The sequence below is a fragment of the Daphnia pulicaria genome, chromosome 6 (genome assembly GCF_021234035.1).
Source record: "Daphnia pulicaria isolate SC F1-1A chromosome 6, SC_F0-13Bv2, whole genome shotgun sequence".
Classification (NCBI taxonomy): domain Eukaryota; kingdom Metazoa; phylum Arthropoda; class Branchiopoda; order Diplostraca; family Daphniidae; genus Daphnia; species Daphnia pulicaria.
This window is the reverse complement of record NC_060918.1, coordinates 11,184,433-11,208,971: the sequence shown is the minus strand read 5'-3', so window position 1 is coordinate 11,208,971 and position 24,539 is coordinate 11,184,433. Positions and strand designations below refer to the sequence as shown.

At 44.5% G+C, this 24,539-nt stretch overlaps 1 protein-coding gene across 1 annotated transcript in view; it reads left to right on the top strand.

The window, feature by feature from the left end:
• Positions 1-23,532, top strand: part of LOC124344416 (cysteine and histidine-rich protein 1-like) — a 115,482-nt gene extending 91,950 nt beyond the window's left edge. Inside the window, exon 8 of the mRNA XM_046797953.1 lies at positions 23,209-23,532. Within this exon, the coding sequence (XP_046653909.1) occupies positions 23,209-23,349 (141 nt within the window). The 3' untranslated portion in view covers positions 23,350-23,532. The remainder of the gene's footprint in view (positions 1-23,208) is intronic.
• The last annotated feature ends 1,007 nt before the right edge of the window (positions 23,533-24,539 follow it).

Genomic DNA, 24,539 nt, shown 5'->3' with positions numbered 1-24,539 from the left:
GTGTTTGACTCACCTGGCCACAATGTTAGATGTGCGCAAAGGACCGAGTCAAGTGTGTGAAAGACTTACTTCTTCATGCATTGATTTGGTTTGACGGCTCGGGATTATCGGGAGGACTTGAAAGTGACTTTCGAAACGTTACGTTTTATTTTTTTTCCCCCTTTTTTTCTCCCTTTTCTTGGTCGGCTTCTTTCGATTAGCCGGGTCTTTCCGTTTGACTACGTGTACATGCCATCAACACTGTATCTCACATGTGGAGTCCTTAAAAATTCGATCCTCCCTCGCATCATCTTTGTTGTTGTGTTTTCCTTTGATTTTGTTTACTTGCACTGTGTGTCTAGCTCTGTACTTGACTGTGCTTTGACTATATCCTTTTTTCTCTCGCCCCAATTGGTTTGCCAAAAAGTTTCCAGAGACTTTGGGTGTGTGCGTGTAATGCTCGTGTCAAATACATCTCGGAAAATATTTCCCCTCGTCTAGTCTATTGCGAAGCAGTATATAACCATCTGACGGCTCTGACGGCCTGGCTTGACTGAAATGTTCCCAAGGCGGTAGTTGCTGATACAGAGACCCTGTAATCATAGATGGGAATATAGTGCCTACTCTACTCTCTACACGTCGACTTGGAAGACGACGACGACGACTCTATATAAATATAAATGCCTCTATAATTTCTTTTTCCCTTCGGTCTCTCTCTTCTACTCCTAACTTCTTCCCTACTTTCTTTCTGTTTTCAATTCGGCAATGATACCATTTTGGTGCCCGAGTGCCGAGACTTTCTTGACAGACTGATTTACGAGCGGGAAACCGCGTCGCCTTCTATACCGCCACACAGAAAAAAAAAAAAAAACACAGAGAGACCTAATCGTTCGGCTAGACGTCGTCGGTCGTTGCGCTTACATCAACTACTTCACCAGGTGCCTAGAAAGACCCGAGAAACAAAACAAAAAACAAAAAACAAAAAACCAAAAACCAAACAATTTTACCCCCATCGTTTTTCTTCAATTTTTTTGTTTCTTTCACTTCTTCTGACCTCCTCTTTTCCGCCTCTGCCGCCGCCTCCTCCTTCAATTATCTCAAAGCAATTCCAACAACAACAAAAAGTCTATTATGGAGCGGACAGGCGTGTATTTTTTTCCCTTCGTCTCCTTGGAAATATAGGAGAAGAAGAAGAAGAAGAGAGATATACAAACATGAAGAATGACTTGGAGTGTGTGGACATTCCCCCCTTTCCAACGTGATGAAATGGGCCGTTTCGATGGCAATAATTCGTACGAGTCTCTCCAACCCACTATAGGCCGCACTATGTCTATAGACTTATTTGACGTGCAAAACCGCCCAGCTCTTTTTATATTTTTTTTTGTCCCTCTTCTTCTCTCGTTGTATAAGAAATGGACGGGCCAGTTGACGTCGGCCGCCGCAGTTTGATAGGATCCGGGCTTTATGAGGCGGAGTATTGATCACGGGAGAGGAGGGAGAAACTCTTCTCGACATAGAAGTCGTTCTATATATCTCTCCTACTCTTTTTCTTCTTCTCCTTCTTTTTTTCCTCCGGATTTTCCGCTATTGGCGCGACTTCAATAGATGCTAGCTTCTGATTTAGGACGACGTGATTCTTTGACGACGACGACTAGGACGCTGCAATGGTTTCTTTGATCTCGGAGCGCTTTTCCTATTTGCGAGTTTGCCGGGAATAGATACACATTCGATATGGTAGCCTATCTGCGGCCTCGGGAGTTATGACTATCAAGTATGTTGACTTTGTGCTTCTCTTTCTGTCCGATTTTCTTGCACTTCTCTCTTTTTCGTGCCCACGTGAGGCCTCTCTCCTTTTTCGCCTGTGTTTATTCGGCGTTGGCTGGCTCTCTCCCCGCAGCACTATATGCTCTCGTCGTCGAATGACAATCGACTGACAGGCCGAAATGAGTCCACAAGAAAAAATATACGTAACTAGGCGAAAGTGCCAGAGCGAAACTGGTATATAAGGTTTCGCCGCCCAAAGTTGGGCCCCGGCAGCGCGCTATATAATAGTGGCATACTGTGAAGTATATGATACACGTACAAGGTATAGCGCCATAAAGAGGAGGTATTAAGACCGACGGTCGATGCGCCATACTCAACCGATGAAAGGGATAACGTGTTCCGATGACAAGAGGCTGACAGGGCATCAGTGAGAGAGAGAGAGAGAGAGAGAGAGAGAGAGAAAAGGGACGTTGAGTAGATTGACTGGCGCCTTGGTTCTCGTTTGTGCTCCTCCATATTGATTGCGGTCGAGGAATTGAGTTATCGACCTACTTTGATGTGCAAATTGCTACAGTCAGCAGGAGCGATGGCGAGTGTATAGACAGGAACGATACACGTGGAAAAGACCCAATAGTCGACGCACTCGAAACCGAGGTGCCATACACATTATAAAAGGGGGAGCGAGAGAGCGACGAGGTGAAATGCGGGTTGTTTGACGGGGCAAGTGGGGCTGTCGCCGAAATAGGGAAGCGGAAAGGAAAGCTACAAAAGGAGAAAAAAATAAAAAAAATAAAAAAGCAACAGCCAAAAGAGCCAGCCAATTCCAAGTGACGCAACTCGCCGTGCGATTTGGAGCGGTAAACAGGATAGTCATAAATATGTATGCATGTTTCAGCCGAGCGGTAAAGAGAGTGTCCGTCTGCTGGTGGTGTGTGCGTTGGGGTAGGGTGGAAATGGAGAACCAACCGAGTATGCGGTGGGGTAGGCAATGGAAGCTATAAAGTAAAAGACGATTTTCTTTTTTGCCCTTTTCTTTTTGCCCTTTTTTTCTTCCTTTTGCTCCTCCTGCCTCGTTTGATGACGGCAAGCTGTGAAATGCGCATCTCTTTTTTTTCTTCCCTCATTTCCTTCGCTTCTATGGACTTGTAACAGCAGGCATCGGTGCGATTCCTTTGAGTACACCTTCCTTGGAACAGCCCCCGATCCGGCCGCCGCCGCCCCAACTCCCAGGGAAATAAAATAAAAAATAAGATCATAAAAACCACGGGGCTGCCTATCATCAAACACTGGCCTTTAGGTGGTGTGCTGGGGCGAGAGTGTGGGCTGAAATGGAATTATCAATGAGGGCGCTTGAATTTTCTTTTTCTTTTCTTTTCTATATATTATACGGGACCATATACAGCACTGCGCCGCATACATGTCCCCCTTTTTTTTCTCCATTGCCCACTTCTCTTTTCACGCGCTCCCGAGCAGCCGACACGTCCGAACTGGTTCATTTACGACCGTTTCCTTATCATCTTTGCGAATGAAAGGCTTACTTAAAGAGGACCAGTGAGTGCCAGCGGATTCAAATGCAGGATACGCGACGGCACAGTCGGCTCATTCGTATCTTTTGTACGTTTCCTTCTTCTTGTTCTTATCTTCTTCTTCTTCTTCTTTTCTCTCCTTTTAATGCCCGGCGTAATAAAAGAGGGGGGGAGACTTCCTGTCCTGACGCATCAAGAGTGCCGTAACGGCAATTTGCGGAGATAGAAGAAGACGAGAATAAAGAATCTCTCGCGCACGGAGACGGAGACGTGGAGCAGGGCACGGCGATTACCCCGGCTACCCAATACGTAACAATGAGGGCAACTAATTCAACAACAAAACACGAGTAGACTGAAAAGTGCTGACGCCCGTTTGATTGGAAGAAGAAGAATTAGCGAGCGAGCGTCCCCCTCCCAATTGATGGATGGTGATGGTTGCCCGGAGATTTTCCTTGTCTTCCCGCTCGTGTCGCTCGCACAAGAAGTAAAAACGTGCCAATTATATTGTTCCGAGAAAATCTACGAGAAAAGCTCGTGGAAGTCGGGCCGAGCTTTTCAGATGACTACCAAAACCTCCCGCTTTAGGAAGCTGCTTGATGGCTGTAAAAATCAGCCGCGGGACCGACAGAAGCAGAAGCTCACGCAGCAGTAGCGGCAGCAGTAGCAGCAGCAGGAGGGAGGCCCCTAAAGGCGAGAGTAGGAGAGGAGGTTACACAAGAGGGAGACCGGCGGCGTGTATAGTATAGTGAGTAGAGTAGCTAAAGTAGTTTTGGACGTTTACTGCAAAGCGAGGATGTCTTTTATGGCCTCAATGGTCCTATTCGTTTAATGGCACCTTGTGACTCGAGCTCCCTTCTATTAGCGCCTAGATCCTCGGCTACGAGCTCGAAATTTATTGCGATTGATTCTCTACATATATTTATATACGTATAGCATGTATAGCAGGAGGAGTTTTTTTTTAACGTATAATATTTTATTTTTGGTGGGTTATTTTTCGGCCGCTTTTTGCGAGTCTGTACAAGCGCGCTTCGAGTTGCTGCTGATCATTACCGATTCTTTTTTTATTTTTCTTCTCTTTCGGTCATTTCTCTGAAAAAAACAAGATGCATAAATCGTAGCTTTCGCGTGGTAGGTGTGCAGACTGCAGATGAATATAAACATGCGAAAGAGAAGACCCAAGTTTTCTCTAGATTTCTTTTGGATCTTGTGATTTGGCAAGAGATGCCGGGTACATCGTAAAATTGAAGACATAGCAAAGCAAAAGAAAAATCTAACAGACTTGATGCATATTACACGCGAGAGATATATTGCCTAGAGATAAAGATCTAGGCAAATACAAAGTTCTCTTGATCTCTTCTTCTTAATTGAGGATAAAAAACGAAAATCGTAAAATTCCGGTTTTGAAGTTTGAGCTGTGAGTGAAATATCGAGGAAGAAAATAGGGGAAGAAAACGAGGATGTTCGGGACTTTGTGAGCCTTTTTGGTTCACCGGCAGCGGATCTCCCGGTGGCAGTGAAGAACATAAATCTCTTTGAATGTAGAACCGAATGTTCTTTTTTAAGGATTCGCTTCTGGTTAATCAAGCGTCTATTGACGCTGTTAGTTTTCCTGGCACAGTGAGCGGTCGCGGGTCGTTGCGTAAGATCGAAACTCGAGAGATAAAGGTGGCAATCGTTTACGGAGAATAGAGGGCGACGCACAGCAACTATCAGTATAAAGTTTTCTGTGTACACACGCACTACCTGGAAGACATAAATTAGATGCTCATGTGTGCAACTATACAAACGCGGCCAGTTCATCTATACAATCAGATGGTTTGATTTCCAGTAAATAAAGCTTTTTAAGATAATCTTGATTCATTTCAGTTTCTGGTATAGTGCCGCCGTTACCGCCGCCTCGGCCGCTACCGCCCGCTGCTGCCGCAGTGAGCATTGCGATGGTTATCATGTACACATCCCTTTCTCGACAAGGATGGGGGAGACACAGATTTTTATACAAAGGACGGGGGGAGGGGGTTCCGTGATGTTCTGCGAGATTTATGACGATGGCACGAGATAACTATCGACCATATACTATCACAGTTCAATTATTTCTCGCCATCGACTTTGGTCTATGGTTCAGAAACGCATCGAAAGCGATGATGAAAAAAACAAGTTTGTGGGCCAGAAATCCGATTTGGGTGTTATTCCGTTTTCTGTTTGCATTGCCTGGTGTGTAGTCGGAGAAATTGGGTAAGAATCAACACGACAAAGAAATAAGGACTCACGCGAGATTGGGCTTACGAAAAAAAAAAACGGGACTTGATTTGATGCTCTTCCCTTGGTTGTTCTTTCATTCGTTCGGTCGGTTGGGGGAGGAAGGTTGGGACCAAGAAACGTGCGCCGATCATGGGCGAGTAGCTCCAACGACAACGACGACGCTTTATCCGCTCTTTGTTCCCTACTTCTTGATTTTGATTCTTTTGTTCTTGAGTCTTGAAACCAGCAATTGAGAACTGTAGAATAGTTTGCTCGAATGAGTGGGCGGGGTGCTTTGGGCTGTGGATATTTTAGTCAGATAATGACAATATTTCGGGCTGAACTGAATGTGTTCCATTGGGTGGAAGTGATGAACGATGGGAAACGGCGGGCACTCGGTCGCATGCTTATTTGTTCTGGCCTTCGTGCTGATATCACATTAAAGCTTCTTTTCTTCATAATTCTTTTCTTTTTTGTCGTTTTTCATTGCTTTATTTTGGGAAGTTGTTTCTACTACTTTTACTTTTGTGAGCGCTCAAAGAATTGTCTGCGGTGGTTTGACTTTGGTATAGGCGGGTTGGGGGTTGACTCGTCCGGTGGCCGAACGAACGGATGCCGCGCCCAGGCCGCGCCGTAAGAAGCTTAGATCCAATTTTTCTACGTCTCGACGCTAAGTTTTGGGAGTCTTCTCAGTCTTCTTAGTCCGTATTCTGTATTCCCCATTCTGTGCTCTGTTCATCTTGCTACTGTTTCCCGATCTTCTTGATCCTCTTTGCCGATTCTGTTGTACCGTCTATATGGCATTTCTCCATCTCTTCGTCTTTATTTGTTGGATTCTTATTCCATAGACACTGCTGACTCTCCTCCTCTATGTTTCCTTGTTTTCCCAAAAGAGTTTCCCTTCGTCATGATTCTCTCTCATAGCAAGTCTCTAGTGCTTAACGATGTGCTCTGCCGGCTGCGTTTCGTTGATGCCAGTCATGTTTGTTGTTGCTGCTGACTTGCTGCTATGAGGTTGTGTTTGTTAGTTTATTCATTTCTCCTCTAAATCAAAAAAAGAAAAAAGAAGTTAAGAAAAAAAAAACCTTGGGAATTTTTTTAAGGCCATAAATTGGCTCTGCTTGATGTCGTGATGTCTTAGGGGTATGTCACTGGATTTATAATAAAAGAGATAAGAATTCGTGTTTGATTTTGTGAATGTCAAAATTAAGCGGCGGAGATTATAAGAAACAACTCTAATTATGTACAGTACCAAAGCCTTCTTCTTCTTGCCATGTCCAGTTGGCTCTTTGCTTAGCCTCTCTTCTTTCTCTTCTTTTATATATCCCGCCGTCTGTTGTCCTACGTGAGTCAATGTCTACCGTGCGCGCGCGTGCACACAGCATCCTAAAATTACGTGGCCTCACAATGCATCGTTGATTTGATTACAAGAGGAGTCGTCTGAGAATGCGAAGGCGAAAAGCAAAAGGACTGAAGAAACAGGACGAGCAAGGAATCGGAGAAGAAGTATAGTGTGTATAGTTGGGGAGACTTATAGTCGATTGGTTCTCCATTCGTTTGGCCAAGGATCCTAAACTTAGGTTGCTGTTTCGTGGAACGCATCGGGGGAAATTGTTTTTATTTGCCTCTTCTTTGTTCCTCACTATCTTAGTCATTCAGTGTGTCTGGTTCAAGTGTTTTTCTCGCTCAGCACTGTGCGCCCTTGCTGCTACGTGCTATCACTGAGGGTAAACAGGATCCAGAGCCGCTCTAGAAGGGGGAGCGGTCAACACTGATGACGATGACATCACGTCAAGACAACAATAACACGCGCAAGCAGAGTGCTAAAGGGCAATGAAAGGAAAGTGAAGGGATCGCAGTGAATCGATGACGAGCCAGAAGCCCGGAATGATAAATAAATGGGGGAAAGAAGAGTCGGAAGCTTGAGATGCAGTTGGAAACGACGGCATCGAGATCCATTTGATGCAGGATTGGAGGCAAGTGAATTACAGGGTTTAGGTAAAAGCCGCTCAAGACTTGGTTGCCCATTATTAAGAGTCGAGGGATGGCGGCGAATATATTTGTGTGTGTGTGTGTGTGATGTGGTAGGAAAGGAAAAACAAGAAACCAACGAAGTATTCGGCCGTTATCTCGATGTCGTGGGGTTTTGGACGAACACGAAGACAGGCCGATTTAAGATCCCTAACGCTAGACGATGATGGCATTTTTTTTTTGCGTCTTTGTAACTTTGGCAAAGAAGGATTACTTCTAGTTAATAAATATTTCAGAGAATGGCTTTTCTGCTCTCGGTCGGTCTTCCCAACGACGTTCATTCCCTCTTTCGCCATCCACTTCAGCCGCGCGAGTCCCTTTTATTCGTTTCTTTTTCTTCTTATTCTTCTTTCTCTCTTTATTATCACCATCTATATGTTGGACTTGAGTTACAATACAGAGGGGCGATATTGAGTTCTGGGCCTGGTGGCGTTAGTGGCGGGCGTTAGTGGTGGCGATATGATGGTGATGTCGTCGCTTGTATTTGATTTCTCCCCTCATCTTGAGATAGGACTACTAGTCTTTGATGTCATCGAAGAAAACGGATCGCTCCCTACTGCCTACTGTGCAATCCTTCAAGATCCTGGTGCGCGTCTGACATATTACAGCAACTTGATCAATCTTGGCCTTGTATAGTTCCAAGTCGTCTTTTTTGTAGTCAAGTTTCTTTTTCCACTCGTCTACACGTTGCCATAGGCTGCGTCGTTGTCTTTGAAGCTTATCTCCTCGACTTCTTCTTCTTCGCTCACTCTCTAGCTGTCTCTTTCTCTGTCTCTATGTCGTCTGCCTCTCTGCCATCGCCACACAATCCAATTTGTTTGAGGCCCCTCTTATATATAGTTGCTCGTCGTACAAGGACCTAGCTCCAATCGAGTGGTATGGATATAGACGGATGAGCGGACAGACGGACGGAAGAGGGGTATAGATACAATAGGCGGCAACGACAGTCGACGACGAAAGAGGAGCTGGGAAAGTAGATGGAGCAAAGAGAGAGCAGAGAGAGAGAGAGAGCGCGAGAGACTTGGACAGGATAAAAACTGGAACTCGGGGAAAGACGAGGCGATTCTGAAGAGGCCTCCTCAGGCTCGCTATACAGACTACAGTGTCGAAGACCAAACTAACTTATGCGAGGGATTTGAAATGAAGAGAAAGGCACAGAACGAGAAAAGAGGGGATCCTAATTGATTGGCATGACAGGGCCTTGGGGCTTGCCTCGATTGTAAATAACACCATCATCTCGATTGGCGTCGAGGCGATTGTTTTCTCTCCTCTGCTTCTTTTCCTTTATGTATTCTATACTTTCCTTTTGTTCGCCTTCTCTCTTATCGACCCTTGTATTTTTTTCCTGCTGGATCTCTGGCCTCTATACTGCAGTGTCGGTCATAGACGGTCGAAATGCGTCACACAGAGATATGCAGCATCCGTGCCCGACACATCCGGCGAGTTCTCTGTCGAACATACAATGTTCATAAAAACAACACATCAACAGAATAAAAACCAAACTAAAAAAAAAAAAAACGAATGAAAGTAAAAAAAAAAAAAAAGAAGAAATAGGAAGATTCCGTTTCGAGACAGGTTTACGGTCTCTGTATCATTGCCTAGAGAACGCACAGATCTATACCGCGGAAGCCTCCGGAAGGAAAACGGAGAGCTTTTCGTCGGATCGCCCCATCAACCAGGAAGTTTCATTGGCCCATACTATATAGTATCGTAGTCAACCGGCAGTAGCCTACTCTGCCTACATGCTATACACACAAGTTCAGTTAAGTCTTCCATGCACGCGCGCAGAACCCCTAAACCTCCGTCCCACGCATGCACTCTTCATCTCCGCTGTTCGCCATCTTAATTTAACTCTTTTCTTATCATCGACAGCATGGCTTCCAGAAAAATATCGGGGTTTTGCGATTGGAAAAGAGGCTCTCGCCTTGATGATCTTCTGCCAAAATGAAGCCCAGCGTTCTCTTCTCCATTGCTTTTTATTCCTTATCTCGTTTTTTTTTCGCTAGCTATATTCAGCTAGGCCGTTTTTTGTTATACGATCTCATTGGGCTGTGTTCGGTTGAGCCGTAACATTCTGCACCATCTAGCCGACCTTTTACAATTCAAGCCCATTTAACGACTCAACCGAAATTTTGATGATGATTTATTCAGGTTTGAGAAAACTCCGAAGAAATGAAGAACTTAGAGAAATGAATGATTTTGTAAATTAATATTTGAGTGACTTGAATTTTCTGCCAAAGACATTACTATTAGTATATTTGGTATTAGGACTTGGGTAAATTTTTCAATAAAAGGGAAGGAATTTGGAGTGAGAACTTGCTACGACCCGGTGATACAGGCTCCTAAAGCGGTGTGAATGCATTGCCGTGACTGCCATGACAGTTCAGGGTGACTTATATCACGTTGCCGGTCAGAGCAAGGCACCTTGCCAGTCGAGAGATCTACTAGCTAGATATTGAGGTTAGGTTGGAAGCAGCATATACAGACGAAGCAGACGAGCAATACATACAGGTTATATAACACAGTGTGGGATACAATTGGGAGACACAAGGATTCGAACACGGGTCTTCGTGGTGTGATGCGGAGATGATGACCGTTGATCGTTGAGTGCACATCTCGATGTGAATCTGATCGAGTCAGAATAATTCCCTTACTACTCCCGTTAAGACCAACGTGCTAATATTCCCCAGAAAAAAAAACATGGAGATCCGCTGCAGCATCCCGTATTCCGCAACATATAATCGGCAACATAAATATAAAAAACAAAATTTGCCTTAGCTTCTATACATCGGTGAAGTGCGGGGTGTTTTAAATCGTCCATGTCTTTCTTTTTCGTGAGTTGTTCCTATATACTAGATATAGGCCTACCTTGAAAATCCTTGCTGTATACTTGCCATCGCTTCCCTACTACTCAACATGAAAGACCTACGTTGAGGATAAGGGAGAATATAAGACCAATTGGAACTTGCGCTTCCGCACAACAAAGCCCTTGCAGTAAAGGCATGGTGACTGGTATACGGCATGCCTGTTTGCTTAATGCCACTCGACGGCGACTACGGCGAAGGATTCCAGTTTGCTGCCGTTCCACGACGTAGAAGAAATGCGGAATTGCAGATGAAGTTAGATGATGGACACTCGACACAATCTAAAGCGTGGTCTAGAGGGTCTATACTGGAGAGTTTCTAGACGATAGATAGATAGATGTATGGATGGAAAGAGACAGGGGGAGAACTGAAGAGGAGAGAAGAAAAGGCCAGTAAGGAAGCAATAGGAAAGAGCTGCAAGGAATTCTGAATCTGAGGCTGAATCGAAATGAGAATCACGAAGTGACAATGACTGCATCCATAGTACAGCCTCGTTCTCTATACTGAGCTGTCAAGAGAGAAGCGCAGATAATCGATTCGTGTCCCGTATGAATAGTTGCCTAGCTGCAAAGCAAGGAATCAAAGTTAGGACTGTAGACGCATTCATCATTAGCTGAGTTTCCCTTCAGTTAAATCCTGTTCCTACTGCAGCAGTTGTTGCTATATATCCGTATCTCATTTTGGCGACTGTAAGTCGTAAATGAAATGGCTTTTCCAAACAACTTTCAAGCGACTCGAGTTGCATTAGTTGTCGTCAATGCGTTTTGACTTTCGCACTTTTTACCGATTTTGGTTCCGGATGAGGACTATTTTCTGACTGGTTAATTTTTGTGTGGGGCGAGTTTTTTTTTTTTTTTTTTTTGCCCCAATTTTTTGCTACTTCTTCTTTTCTGGTTAGAAGCAGTCACCGTAAATCAGTAGTGGCATTGATTGGTCTCCGATTCCATCCAGCTGCCAGTCAGTTGTCGGCCTCTCATTTGAGGCAGCTTAGACATTTTGAAATAGAGCGAGTCTATAAAAGCGCTGTTATAGAGAAAGAGAGAGAGACGAGGCGAAGACGAAAGACGCAGGGAAGAGGCCATTCAGAACACACCCGCACAAAAGGAATCAATGTGCTCATTTCCCATGGAAATACGATTCACTAACAACAAGCAGAAGGCAAGAACCAAGAAGCGCATAGAGACCAGCAAGACATCGTGAAAAATAAGCTGCGAAGGAGACGGCGTCGTCAATGACGACGACGAAGGAATAGGCAAAAGAAGATTGTACTGGAGAAGAAAGAGAAATGAAGGAAATAGAAAGAGAATAGAACAATAACAGAAAAAAAAGCTCGGTCTGATCTTTGTCTCTTGTTGTGTCGGCTGACTGCTATACTGCTGCTGCTGCTGTTGGTGAAGTGCAGAAGTCTCCTCCCTTTTTCCATAGCCCTTCTTGTCTAAATTTAAATGAGTGTGCAGCCCGTGTGACGTCGATAAAGTCACTGAGCCAGTGCGAGAGAGAAGCGAGCGAAAAGGCGCAGCAGCACAGCAACAGACAAGTCATCTTCACAAGCGCTTTTGTGAACAGAGCCTTCTGTGTTTGTTTGGCACCGTTCAGAGCTCTGTCGACTTACTGTGCATTATCGATTCCTCACTCTTTTCCATCTCCACCATCACCGCAACCATCACCACTAGATCTGTATGGTATACGGTCGAGTATGCTCCCTTTGAGCTTTGACGTGCTGGAACATTTTCCAACATTTCAAAGAAGCGCAGATAAGGGTCGAGGGGATTTGTGAGCAGTTCGATGAAGAATTGGAGATGGCAGAAGAAGAAAAATCGAACGCTGTCTATGGTGGTTGTGAATTCTAAATTCGGTGAAATTATCAGAAAACAAAGAAGGGAAAGAGGATTTTAACAGGACTTGATTAGTCGTCGCCGCGAGGACATCGTTACACGACTGGATCTCTTGCGTACACAAAGAGCTCTTTCTTCCTATCTCTCTTTCTCTCTGCTCTTCGTCTTTTCCACAATCGAAGGTTTTCCCTCTGTTGAAATATCAGATACTAATTAGCTGTGCGGCAGCTCTTCTCTCTCTCTCACAATATTGTTGAGCTTAGCCCATGCAACTGACCGGAGAATTGCACAGCAGCAAGACGACAACAGAATGAGAGAGGCTCTTCTCTTTGTCTTTACCAGGTCCTTGACAGTTTCAGTGTATCAGGATTACACGCGCGCTCATAGGATAATTAAGCCACCGGGCCGATGAGTGCGCTCGGAAGACGCAATGCCATTTCTATTCTTCTCCCTCCCTCCCACCCCACCCCCCCCCTTAAAAAAGAGCCACTGTACTATATGCGGCACGTGCTACCCTACATGACAAACACACTTGTGCGACTGTCAGGACAATGATTCGACTGGATTCGGTGTTGCGTCTCGCGGCTTCCTTGCGCCGTATTTTAAGCCGCGAAATCGGCAGCCAGTGATGTTAACACTACTTGCCATGCGTTCCTCCGTGTTTGATTAGTCGTTAATGAGGCCTTCGAGGGACAACAAGTTATAATACAAAACGAAAGTTTTGTTTAGGAATTGTGACAGGTCGGCACTTGGCAGTGTCAAGTCTCCTTATTTGTCAGACCGTGATTGTCGGTGGTGACGGACGCGGTAGCAAGACATACAAGTTTGGAGCGAATGTGTGCGTGCTCCTGTTTGACGGCAGTCCTATGCTGGTGAGAAACGGCTTTTATGTAGGCTACCTCCTTCCCCGCTTGGTTGCTTCTTCGGAAAAGGATGGCCGTGAACGTGGCAGAGGTGGAAGGTCAAAAGAAAAAGGGCCCCAGACGACATTGATGGACACGCCCCACAGGAAAAAAAAAGTAGAGAAGATATAGGGAGGGTTAAGAAGAAACGCGAAGAAGAATATTGACAGTGTCTTCTCTTCTCATTTCTGGCTGCTTCCCTCTCCCCGTGCGTTCAGCCAGCAGACTCATACATAAAGCCATTTATATGTATACAGACAGTCTCTATATATCTTGCTCACGAGCACACTTTCTTTTTCTTCTTCTTCCATTGCTGGGGTTCACGGGTCGTGTTTGACGATGGAGCAGAGCGATTGGAAGAGAAGGGCCAACGATGGGTGTCAAGCCGAGTGACAGTCGTTGACACTTTTTGACCCCCAAACGTTGACCCTTGCAACTGTGTGGTTGGGACTAGTATACATGGAGACCCCTCCTGGATTGCTTGTCACTCCCCTGTCAGTTGCGGAGAGTCTTCGCGGACCTGGAGGACACAAACACATAGGAAAAGGTTGTATGCCTGTATGTGTGTAGGGATTTTTTGGGTTCGTCAAATGAATGCTCTTCCTTTTACTATAGCAGTTCTATATCTTTTTCTCTCTTGACAGTTCAGTGGTCCTTGTTTTCAAAATAACAGCCCCCTCGCCTTGTTACTATTAGTGGAAAATAAGAGCCAAATACTTGTGTGTATTCTTTATTGGAAGGTAGTCAAGGGTGTAGAGCGATACAAATGAGAAAGCGCCCCTTTCGGTTTTGTACGAACCCTGCTCTCCGATTGTCAAGCCGCGCCCTGCCCCGCGCACTTCAATTGGAATAGAAGAAGCCAATCACTTTGGATTTCATTCGATGGTTTCATTCGCATTGTAGGAACTTGCTGTGTGAGTCTCGTATATCTTACACTCTGCCGTCGTTGTCGCCCTTAACCCCTTTACTCGTACGACGACTCTCTACTTTTTTTTTCTTCTTTCACTTTGAAAGCGCAGAGAATGACTATTTCTGAGCTACAAGGACGGCGGACAATGGAGACCTGTCCACCCGTCGAGACCCACATCTTTGATTGTGTGTGTAGCGCGTGAGTTGTGTGAACGGACTCCTCTAACCTCCTCCCTTTTGTGTGCTTTGGGTAGGGCGCATTCTTCTCACACCAATCTGCTGAGCAAACATCTACTTCACACCAACCTTCTCTTTTTTTTCTGTAGTACCCATCTTCGACCCTACCGCATATTCTGTTTTCATTTGCTTGCCGAGCAAAATCAATAAAGGAACAAAGATTTTTTTTATCCCTTCAAAAATGTGAAATAACAACCGTTCCATAATAGTCAGTTTCGAGGTTGAACTGGACATACAGAGGACCGAGTCTATATGGACAGTTGTGAGAATTGGGGCTTCTGGTTTGACAAGCTCTCGTCAAAATTTGAAGGATCCAGAAGAAGGGGGGAAAAATCAATTCAGCTGGCTTTATTGATCAGACCCCTGCCATTTTACATAGCTCAGAGGTGGCGGTGATGGCTGGAATGGTTCTGTTAAAAGGGGCGGGGGAAGTAGATTGATTATATAACACTCTTGGGTTCATCCAGACTGAAGTTTGGTGACAGAGCCCTGGTTATTTCTCGGTCCCGACAGGGAATTAGCACTTGTGAAATTGCATTCATTTTGGGAGCAACTCTCCCCTTCGAAGCAATTCAAATGGCTATTTTACTATCAACAGGATTGCACAGTCGAAAGAAAAGATGGTCGATCTGAGTCTGATTTTAAAAAAAATTGAAATTCATCTGTTAATTTTAATGCGGAAGAAACATTTTGGCAGACAATAACAGATCGCCCACCTTTTCTCTTTCATGTGTGACATGGACCACGATATGGAATAGATTACACAATTTAGTTGAAATAAGCTGGAATTGAATCTCTGTTATATATCTATATAATAGATGGCATGCTTCTGTATGCCTGGCTTGAGAGACGTGCGACAGGAGCGGTAATACATCCCACTCAGATGTATACTGTTACGTATATACACATCACAATCAAGTTAGCAGCCAAAGAAGAACAAACCAACCAAGAGAAGACAACTTGAAGTGGAATGTGAAAGGAGGACAGATTTTTCTTCGCTTAGCTTGTCTCTTTTCATCTCCTGAATGAAAGCTGCCCGACTCTATGTGGCGTGAAATGCCGGGTTGTAAAATACATCGTACGGAATCTCATAGGTAAACGTACACGAGAGAATAAGACGGAGGAAGAAAAAAAAGAAGGATCAGAGAGCGATGTGAGAGTTAAGCGAGGAAACTTGAGGAGGGATGATTTCATCATTCCGAAAGGAAACAGATGGATAGACGCGGGGGGAGACCACGACACTCGAGATCAAAGGCACCGTCCTTTAACCTCCCAGCGCAACGTGTTTCATACTGTCGCTTTAAATGGATTTATGTCTGTTTCTCTTAACCGGAGCAGTATGTCGAATGATACGTACGTGTCGGGGACTACTGGGGTATATTCTTGGGCATCACGTGGCACGCAAGACGCAAAAGTGAGAGAAAACGATAGACGGAGAACGGCGGAGAAGACGAATAAGCGCTCGTTTCCTTTTCCGTCCACGCCGCGAAGACCGAACCGAGTCGGACAACAACGGGGGTGAGACGGCAAGAAAGGGAACATGAAAAATTAGTGAAGGGGCAAGAAAAACACATAAAAAGGCCTACAACGCACAGGATAAATGGCTGTTTTGGACACCATTGGCAAAAAGATGCCGGTTCTAAATTGTCCGTGCGAGACAGATGGCAATGCCTGGCGTATCGTGCCATCATAGATGAGCGGTTCAACCAGCGAGTTGGTACACACAAAACGTTCCAGTTGACGATTTCCACCGTTTTCTCTCGTTTCCTTTCGTATAGACGTCGTTTCGCCTTTTCAAAAGTTATTTCTTTTTCTTCTCTCTTCGTCTCTCTCCTTTGGGTTTCCCTCCTTATTTCCAACTCATTTCATTGCCGCCTGGTTTTTTTTTTTTGAGGGGGGGTTTGGTTTGTTTGATTTGTTTTTATCTTTATTGATGTCCGCTTCGCTCGTCCCCCCCCCCCCCCTCTGATGCTTGTTGTTGTTGTTTCTGGGGTTGGGAGGTGAGGAGGGCTGTGCCGTGACAGTGTTTCCGATGGAATCGCACAACACGTTGCGCTCATGGCCAATTCTGTGTAGGCAGCAGGGTGCGCGTATCGTGCGGCACGCAATGCGCATTATTGTCACACGTCGGGACTTTATCTAATATTCTCGCGCGCCAAGTTTTTGTCGGTAGTCGAGGCAATAGCAATAACCTGCTTTATAGAAAAAAAGAGGGGGGGGGGGGCGACTGTATAGCTTATTATTTACCTTATTCGTTTTTTTTTTTTCTTATTCCGCTATACTTCTTATTGCTTGCTTATATCTTTCTTATTTCTTTGTAGGCTATGCGTGGATTATTTCCAGGCAGTTTTTGTGTCTACAGTGAATATGGCGAGGGCTTTTCTTTTTTCATAAGTGCATACGAGGAATTTTATTGAAAGGATTTACGACAGGAAAAACATAACAGAAGAGATAAAACGGACACGTAATAAGCAAACATTGAAACGGAGAGGTGAACGGGGGGGGGGATATACAGAGGACGCGCGTCTACATGTATCTGCGAGTATATAAGTATATATATCTGAGGCTGTAACAAACAGCTCGCATCCGTAAGGCCGTCGTAACAGCATTGTCTTGTGATATTACAGTGCATTGTAGCGAGAGATAAAACTCGATGTTATAGTTAGTACGGGCTTTTTTCCTTCCGTCAGTGGAAAGGGGAGCGACGCGACGAGAATCGACACAGTGAAGGCAAAGAAATATGGACGTCGTAGCCGGTGTCCGCCTGTCCGGGCCGGCAGCATGCCTGACTTGGAATTACAGTGCTGCTGCTCCTGGGTAATACGGTGTAGAGAAATGGGGTGGAGAGGTGGATAGCTCCCATATAGTGAAAGGTTACATCGATAAAGGTGGACAGAACTTTGTTGAGTTGGCCATGCACGACGCGCCTTCCAACCCGCCTTCCAACTCCTCCCTCACGCTACCTCCCTCCATTCTCTCTCCCCCCCCCTCTCTCTCTCTTCACGCTGATAATAACGAGGAGAACCTAAACTGATTTCTATCAGATAATGAGGTTGCAACGGCGGGACCCGGCGCGGTACTTTATAGCGCGGAAATTGCTGCATTGGGTTTATCCGTGTAGTAGCTGCTGCTGCCGCAGCAACTGCAACTGGAGTGTGTATTTATTTACTGATGATGGTTTTGTTTGAGTCTTGTTATTTTGATGGGGAACTTTGGCGTCTAGTTCTCGTTTGCTCTTACGCTCTTGAACGGCCTATTGTGTCAGACATTTTCACATCCCGTTTGATTCCCCGTTGCTGCTGTCTTGACGATTCTGCGTAGCTCGGCAGCTTCGTCGACGGAAGCAATTTGGTATAAAGGGTATAAGAGAGCGCCTGACTGCAAGTATCGACCGTCCTGCCAACAAGAGTCTCTCTTTTACCGACGTGTTGTATAGGCTGCTACTCTCCAGACGTGCATAGAGGCGGACCAGCCACGTGTATTTTCCCGGGCCCCCTCTGGCTTGGGGGGTTAAAATCTATCTATAGCGCGATTCACGTCCGCCAACCCAACTCGATCAATACGAAATCATTCAAACCCAAAAGAATGAATAATGAAGCCCGTGGATTGGTCAGATCTGGGGGGGAAGGGGGGCGTGCATGGGTCCGCTGGTTCTGTTCTGGTCCGGCGTTCTGGAGTTGCGGTTGTATTGTTTGTTGTCATGACAGCAACCGGCGTCGTTATTGTGAAGCTCTGAGGCGCTGAAAACGGATCAAACATCCAACTATTTGGATTGTTAAAGATCAATTGGTTTTACGCTAGATTCCCTTTCCATCCACATCAATATTGCCATTCAATACACGCGCTCCGGGCTATCCGGTTACCAGACAGAGATGGTTCTGTACCTATAGACGTACCTCGCCGCACTATATATGTACCATACCACCGCCATCACCAACCGCCATATACTTATTCTTCCGCAGCATACACTATGTTTTTCTGTTTTACTATTCTTATAGCCTGATGATGGAAAATCCATTCCATTATATTAGCTTTTTCCATCCCCACCCTTCTCTCCCGGTCGGCCCTTTCCTTTTTTTTTATTATTCGTTCAGCGTGTGTGTACGACATTATTTTTCCTGGAATTGAATTGCTATTTGTCAGGCGAATGTGTTCGCTGCTACCAGGGGCGCACCTACTTTTTTCGTACGTACGTTCGCTCGCTGAAGAATCGTGCAGTAAAAGTAGAGGCCTCGAGGCTCCCGTTTTGAGTCATTATGTATATGTACATTATATGCTCTGTGTGTGCATTGTATACATACACACAAAACACTGGGGTTATTTTTTAAAAGGAAGGAAAAGGGTGGAAAGATGGGGGAGCTCCATCACATGTTCAAAGCTTATGGTTTCGACAAAAGACTAAAGAGTAACCCCCTCTTTTTTTTACAGAGAGAAAAAAATGGGAAAATTGTGAAATGAATAGCCCAGCTGGTGATGAGGTGACGGACCACCGGAGCGGTGCCTCGTCTTCCTCTCTTTTTTTTCTTCTCGATGTATAGTATGTAGCGTAGAATAAGTATTAGCAGTATCCATGTAGGAATAAATATACAATGGAACGAGAGAGAGAGAGAGAGAGAGAGAGGAAGTGAGGTGGAATTACATAATGACGCCCCATCCTCTCGCCTAAATAGCTCTTTTGCGCGTTGAAATAGGAACTGCCACGAACGAGCGGTAACTAACATCGGTATACTGAGTAAGCGGAGAAGAGGGCGGGTTTTTTTTATAATCGATATCCAGCATTACATGCAACTTTTGCGTATGAGCGTGATTATATTGTCACATTTGAATGGCACACAACGGGATTATGGCAACAGTCATGACGACAATTTCAAGTGAATTATTTGCTCTTTCTCTCTCTTCTTTTTGTCTCTTTTTTTTTCTTCTCTTGCGTTCCTCTTTCCTTTTCTTTCTTCTTGTCTGAATTTGCGTGTGCGCTTGTCTTATTTGTCTGCACGTTTGAATGTGTTCTCTATGCACGACGTCTCGTCTCTGTGCGAGCATGCGTTCACTGCATTTGTCGTTGCCAGCACGGGGCTGTGATTCGAGCCCAGACGGGCAGACGGGCCAGACAAGGCCAGACGGCTGGGAATTGCATTGCAGCCGAATTTGAAAGGAAACGACATGGTCCTTGACTCCTTGCATTTGATTTCCTCTTTGAGGTGGGTCGAAACAAAACAAAACAAAAAGAAAAATGAAGGAAACAAGGAAAGAATTGTAAAAATGGACAGACGGACAGGTAATGCGCACAACAGTTATAGAGTGAGAGCGAAACGATTGTCGGCCCAGACAGGAAAAAAATAGGTCGTAAAAGGAATAAATCTTTGATACAAATTATAAATGACAAAGAAGCGGATTTGTGTTGACAGTCTAGATGATATGGAAGTACTCGTGCGATAACGTCGACTGGGCTCAAGAGGTTTTTCGTGTTTGACCGATAGGATAAGTGACGTAAGTTTGGATATGTCTTCGCCAATGGCAAATCATGATTGAGGGACTGAGAAAGGAGGTGTTTGACCGCGTCCATTGCAACAGAGCCGGTGCAAATGAGGAAAGGGTTCATTTCTTGCAAAGTTTTAACATGTAAGGGACTTATCCATCTCACCGCTATGTTCGTCCCGACGCCCGGCTTCTCTCGTTCCATCTAATCAAAAATGGCGAACATGCGCCTCACCTTCGTTCTTCCCCACGCCCGATGACGAACATTCAAGAGCACTTAACTCCCAAGGACACTTTGTGTGTCTTCTTTGCCTCTCCGTCGCGGTCTTATTAATGGGTCGGTCAAAATACAAAATCCAATTTGTCTGTTTTCTTTTTGTTTGTTTTTTAAACAAAATTTTTGATCTACAATTTTGTTTGTCATCGGCGTTTGGTCAAAGTAACACACACAAAAGGCAACACATTTTGTGTTTAAATAAAAGTGGTTGGGAAAACGGGCGGAAAAACGGATAGATGGCACCTTTTCAAAAGGAAAATCTAACCAAACAAGAGCTCCCAGAACGCGTTCGGCTGCCGTTGCTGGGAGGCGAAAAAACAAAACCGGCGAAAAACACCGGAAAAAAAGAACAAAAAAACAAAACGAACGAGGGGATGCAATCATGCAATCCAAGAAAACACCAAGAGAAAACAACGAGAGCGAGCGACATCACGCTGCGTTCGGTTGGTAATGGCCCAGGTGTAATTAGTTGCCTGAGTGTGTCACAACAACAACAGTTGTGTTGCTTGAGAACGCGCCTTCTCCGGTGTCTTTGCTACGTCACCTCACCATCATCTTTTTTTTTTCTTTTCTTAAAAAAAAACTTGCGCCCCCTTTTTTCCCGGTCGTACGCTGTCTACTAACAATCAATGGTCATAATCGTAACCGTAAATTAGCATCGCGCTTGAAGTGCTTGCGTTGGTGTGGTTGTGTTTGCCGCGGTGAAAATCACCGATGTCTAAAGAACGAGAAAAAAAATAAAACAGAGAAGAGATATCCAGAGAGAGAGAGAGAGCAGGAAAAGGGAAAAAAAAAAAGACAAGCACAGCCAGAAACAATTAGCCCCAAAGAGCGAATGAGAAACGAAACGAAAAAAAAAAGAAGAAGGGGAGGAGGCCCTTGAAAAGAAAAGAGAAAAAAAAGCGGTGACGTGGAAATGAATAAACAACTGATAATAGTCGGCAGTAAATCATATTAATGGTCATAGTAATGATAATAGGATTGGCTGAACCAGGCCAAGGGGAAAAACTGAGGAGGAATAACAAGAAAAAGGCAGCGGGAGAGAGAGAGAGAGAGAGAAGAAAGAGAGAAGAAACGGCACCGAAAATTAATTAAGCGGCAATTGGTGGTGGTGTAGAGCTAAGGATATAATGCTTCTCTCATGACTCATGAGACACGTAGAAAGGAGAGAAGCGATTCATTTTGGATATTATGTATGTTAATACCTGTGTATATACTCTCGTATATTTCATTGTTGATCTATAATGTATATGTAGATGCGCGACCTGGTGAATCACTACAAGGCGAGTGACCTGCCCACAGTATATATATGACGAGACCGCTGATAATGACAGCTGCATTTTTTTTTTATAAACTTCTGATTTCGTAAAAAAAAACCCTGAGCCGGTATCGATGCAGATATTGTATATCCCGACATAACTTATAATAGGAACATGATTGAAAGATAAAAACTGTCGGCAAAGAGGAAAAAGAAAACGAGAAGTTGTCAACTTAACGTAACTTTCTTGCTTTCCGTCACGACACGATCGCTTCAATCACGTCCATTTTGTGTCTTGTTTCGCCCCTTTCGTGATGTGCGGTTTCCCGTTGCAGGGTCCCCGCATATAGCTTGTAACGTATTTATAAAATTCAGCAGCGTATCTGACGAATAGTTTATTCACGGGAGGGAACCCATATCTTTATACGGGTGTCCTTGTCTTGCCTGTCATTTCTCTTTTCTTTTCATTTGTTATTTATTTTATTTTTTGGTAATCTTTTGCCTTCCCCCTCTTGCTACACATCTAGCGAAAAATGTAAAATAAAATATGAGCAGCAGCGGCGAACAAAAACAAAAGGCAGCTGCAGCTGCAAAGTACCAACCGGGCAGCCATACCAGTGAGGGCGGTCTCTATCTAATTGGCTGTGATTTGCCTGAACTCATGCCAAGAAAAAAAAACAAAAAATGATGGTTCACGCATTGGCTACTCACGACTTTTTTCCCCCCAGAGTCTACTGACTTGTTATTATTATATATTCTTTTGCCTTTTTTTTCCTCCCTCTTTCCAGGTGCTTTCCTCCTCCATGTCTCTCTCAGATTTGGGCAGGTGTCTTGTGTATATAGTACTGCACCTTGAAGCCAGCGACTCTTCCGTCCACGAATAAGGAGCTCACGGATTATAAGCCTTTTGTCAAAGCCTGTACTAATAACCAGGGCGCAGTCGACGTTCGAGCGGTGGTAAATTGCGGTACCGCTGGAAATCAAATCGGTCATTCAAAGGCAGCAGTCAAGAAAAAGAGAAAGCCAGCCCCCCCCCCCTTCAGATTGGCAATGGCCGACAACAGAGTCCCTACCAGTGAGCGAGTAGATTGGGCGAATGCGATAACAAGCTTTATATGTTGGCATTTATCAAAGGAATGTATCGATGAAAGGCTCTGCTAATACAGCATACAGAGAGAAAGAGCAGAGAGAATCGATGGAGAGCCAGCCGGTAGCTATACACGCCAGACATTGAGAAGCCAATCAAGTTTGCGTTGAATAGAGATCGACTGCATGGGACAAGGAGGGTTGTTGGCTGTCTCACCGTCTGTGTAGCTCTTGCACTGCCTCATATCTACATTTATTTGATCCGATGAGCTTATGTCAGCCAATTTTCCCTTCGCCGGCAAACAGGAAACTGTAGTGGGTTATTAAGGACAAAATCCTGGCAGGACTTTGGTCGACGAGGTATTACTTTTTAATCTCGTCAAAAAGGAGGGTGAAAATGAAATGACGCAACACGCTCGCCTTATTCTTTTTCAACACAATAGCCGTGCGGTGTACTGAGACATGTTGAACACTATCAAAAAAGAAAAAATAGTTGCTGTTGGGTTCTCTTACATTTTTCCCTCTGCGGTCGCGCACTAGCTATCCACAAGGATATGTTATTCACGTTAGAGGGGGCAACCTGCTCGAGCGCCAGTGTGCGGACACATACTGTAGTATAGTATACCATTGTACAGCACGTACAACAAGCTGGAATTATACGCGAAGCCCAATTTCGTCTGAAAGAAAATTGCTTTCGAGGCCCGTTTGCGTTGAATGAATGCTCATTGATTATTCGTGGAATTGGCCGTGAGAGCCGTTTCCGTTTCTTTCTAGACTTATATTCTCTCTTTATTTCGCCTCTTATTTAATTTTTCTTTTTTCTTCAGAGAGCGAGCGGAGAAGGAGGAAAAATAAGGCGCCAGCCAGTCATTGCCGTTTGTTTCTTGGAGCCATTCAGGCCCTACGCTCGTCGATTAACGACTGTCGGGGAGTGTCGCCCGTTCGAATTTTATCCGTCATCTGCGTAGTTGCTCATTTTACGAGCGACCGGTTTACTGCTCTTTTTATTATTTCGTTATTCCGAGATGATTTTCTTTTGAAGTCTCTTTTTCCCTTGGAAATTGAATTTTCGCTTGTATATAGCTCTCTCAGGCAGCCCAAGATGACCAATCTTCGCGTGGCTCATTAACACGCAGTAAAAGGTATGAGAGAAACAGTTAAAAACACGGAAAAGGTGAGCTTCAAAGAGGCCCGAAAATATAACTATTATTACCGTCTTAATAGTTTTTTTTTCTTCTTTTTCGTTTTCTTCTTTTTAGATTTTTGAGTGGTCGAGTCGACACGACATTTCTGTTGGATGGAACATAACTACATACAGTAGCCGCAGTGTAGTGACAGCGACACGGAACCTCGTGTGACGGAAACCCGCACGTTCATCCACAAAAACAACATTAATCTTGTTCTTTTATCTCCCCTTATTTTTTTTTCTAGGGCAGCAAAAGGCCCTGCGCTTTTCTTTCTTGCCGGAGCGAAACGGTCACTGTTGTCCACCTCAACAAAAAAATACAAATACAAAACATCGTGACGTCATTTAGGCGTCAATGACCACTTTCCTTCCCTCCCTCTTCCGAATCTGCGATCACGCACATCAGTCTTTTCTTCCTATACACGCCGTATACACCATCTTCTTCTTGTTTCTATGTATCCCTCATTTATTTATTTTTTCTCCCTTTTTCGGCTGTTTATTTACTTTTTGACCTGCGTGTGAATTTGAATTTCATTTTTACCTCTTTCTCCCCCCCCCCCCTTGAATTTGTCTTTTATCCATGTCATTACAAAAAAAAAAAAAAAAAATCCAGTCTTTCCCGTCCGCTTTTGGAAATGCCATTTTTTATTAAAGCACCGCCACTCATTTCAGTTACAAAAAGGATATACATCATTCTGACAGAATTCATGAACATTTTCTTTTCATCTACAGACAGTATATTATATTAGTAATGATGTTGTTGTTGTTGTTTTTTACCCCGAATCGTCTCACCTCCCTCAGCATTTTCGTTTTATGTGTTTGGCTTTCTTCTCTATTTGAACGGGGTGGGAAGTGAAACGCAAGTGGTAACATATGGAAAGGATTGTAATTAAAAGATGACATGACAAGAGCCCCCTACTCTAGAGCTGTGTTGTGTACTAGTATATACGGCTGGTAACACGTGTAAAACGT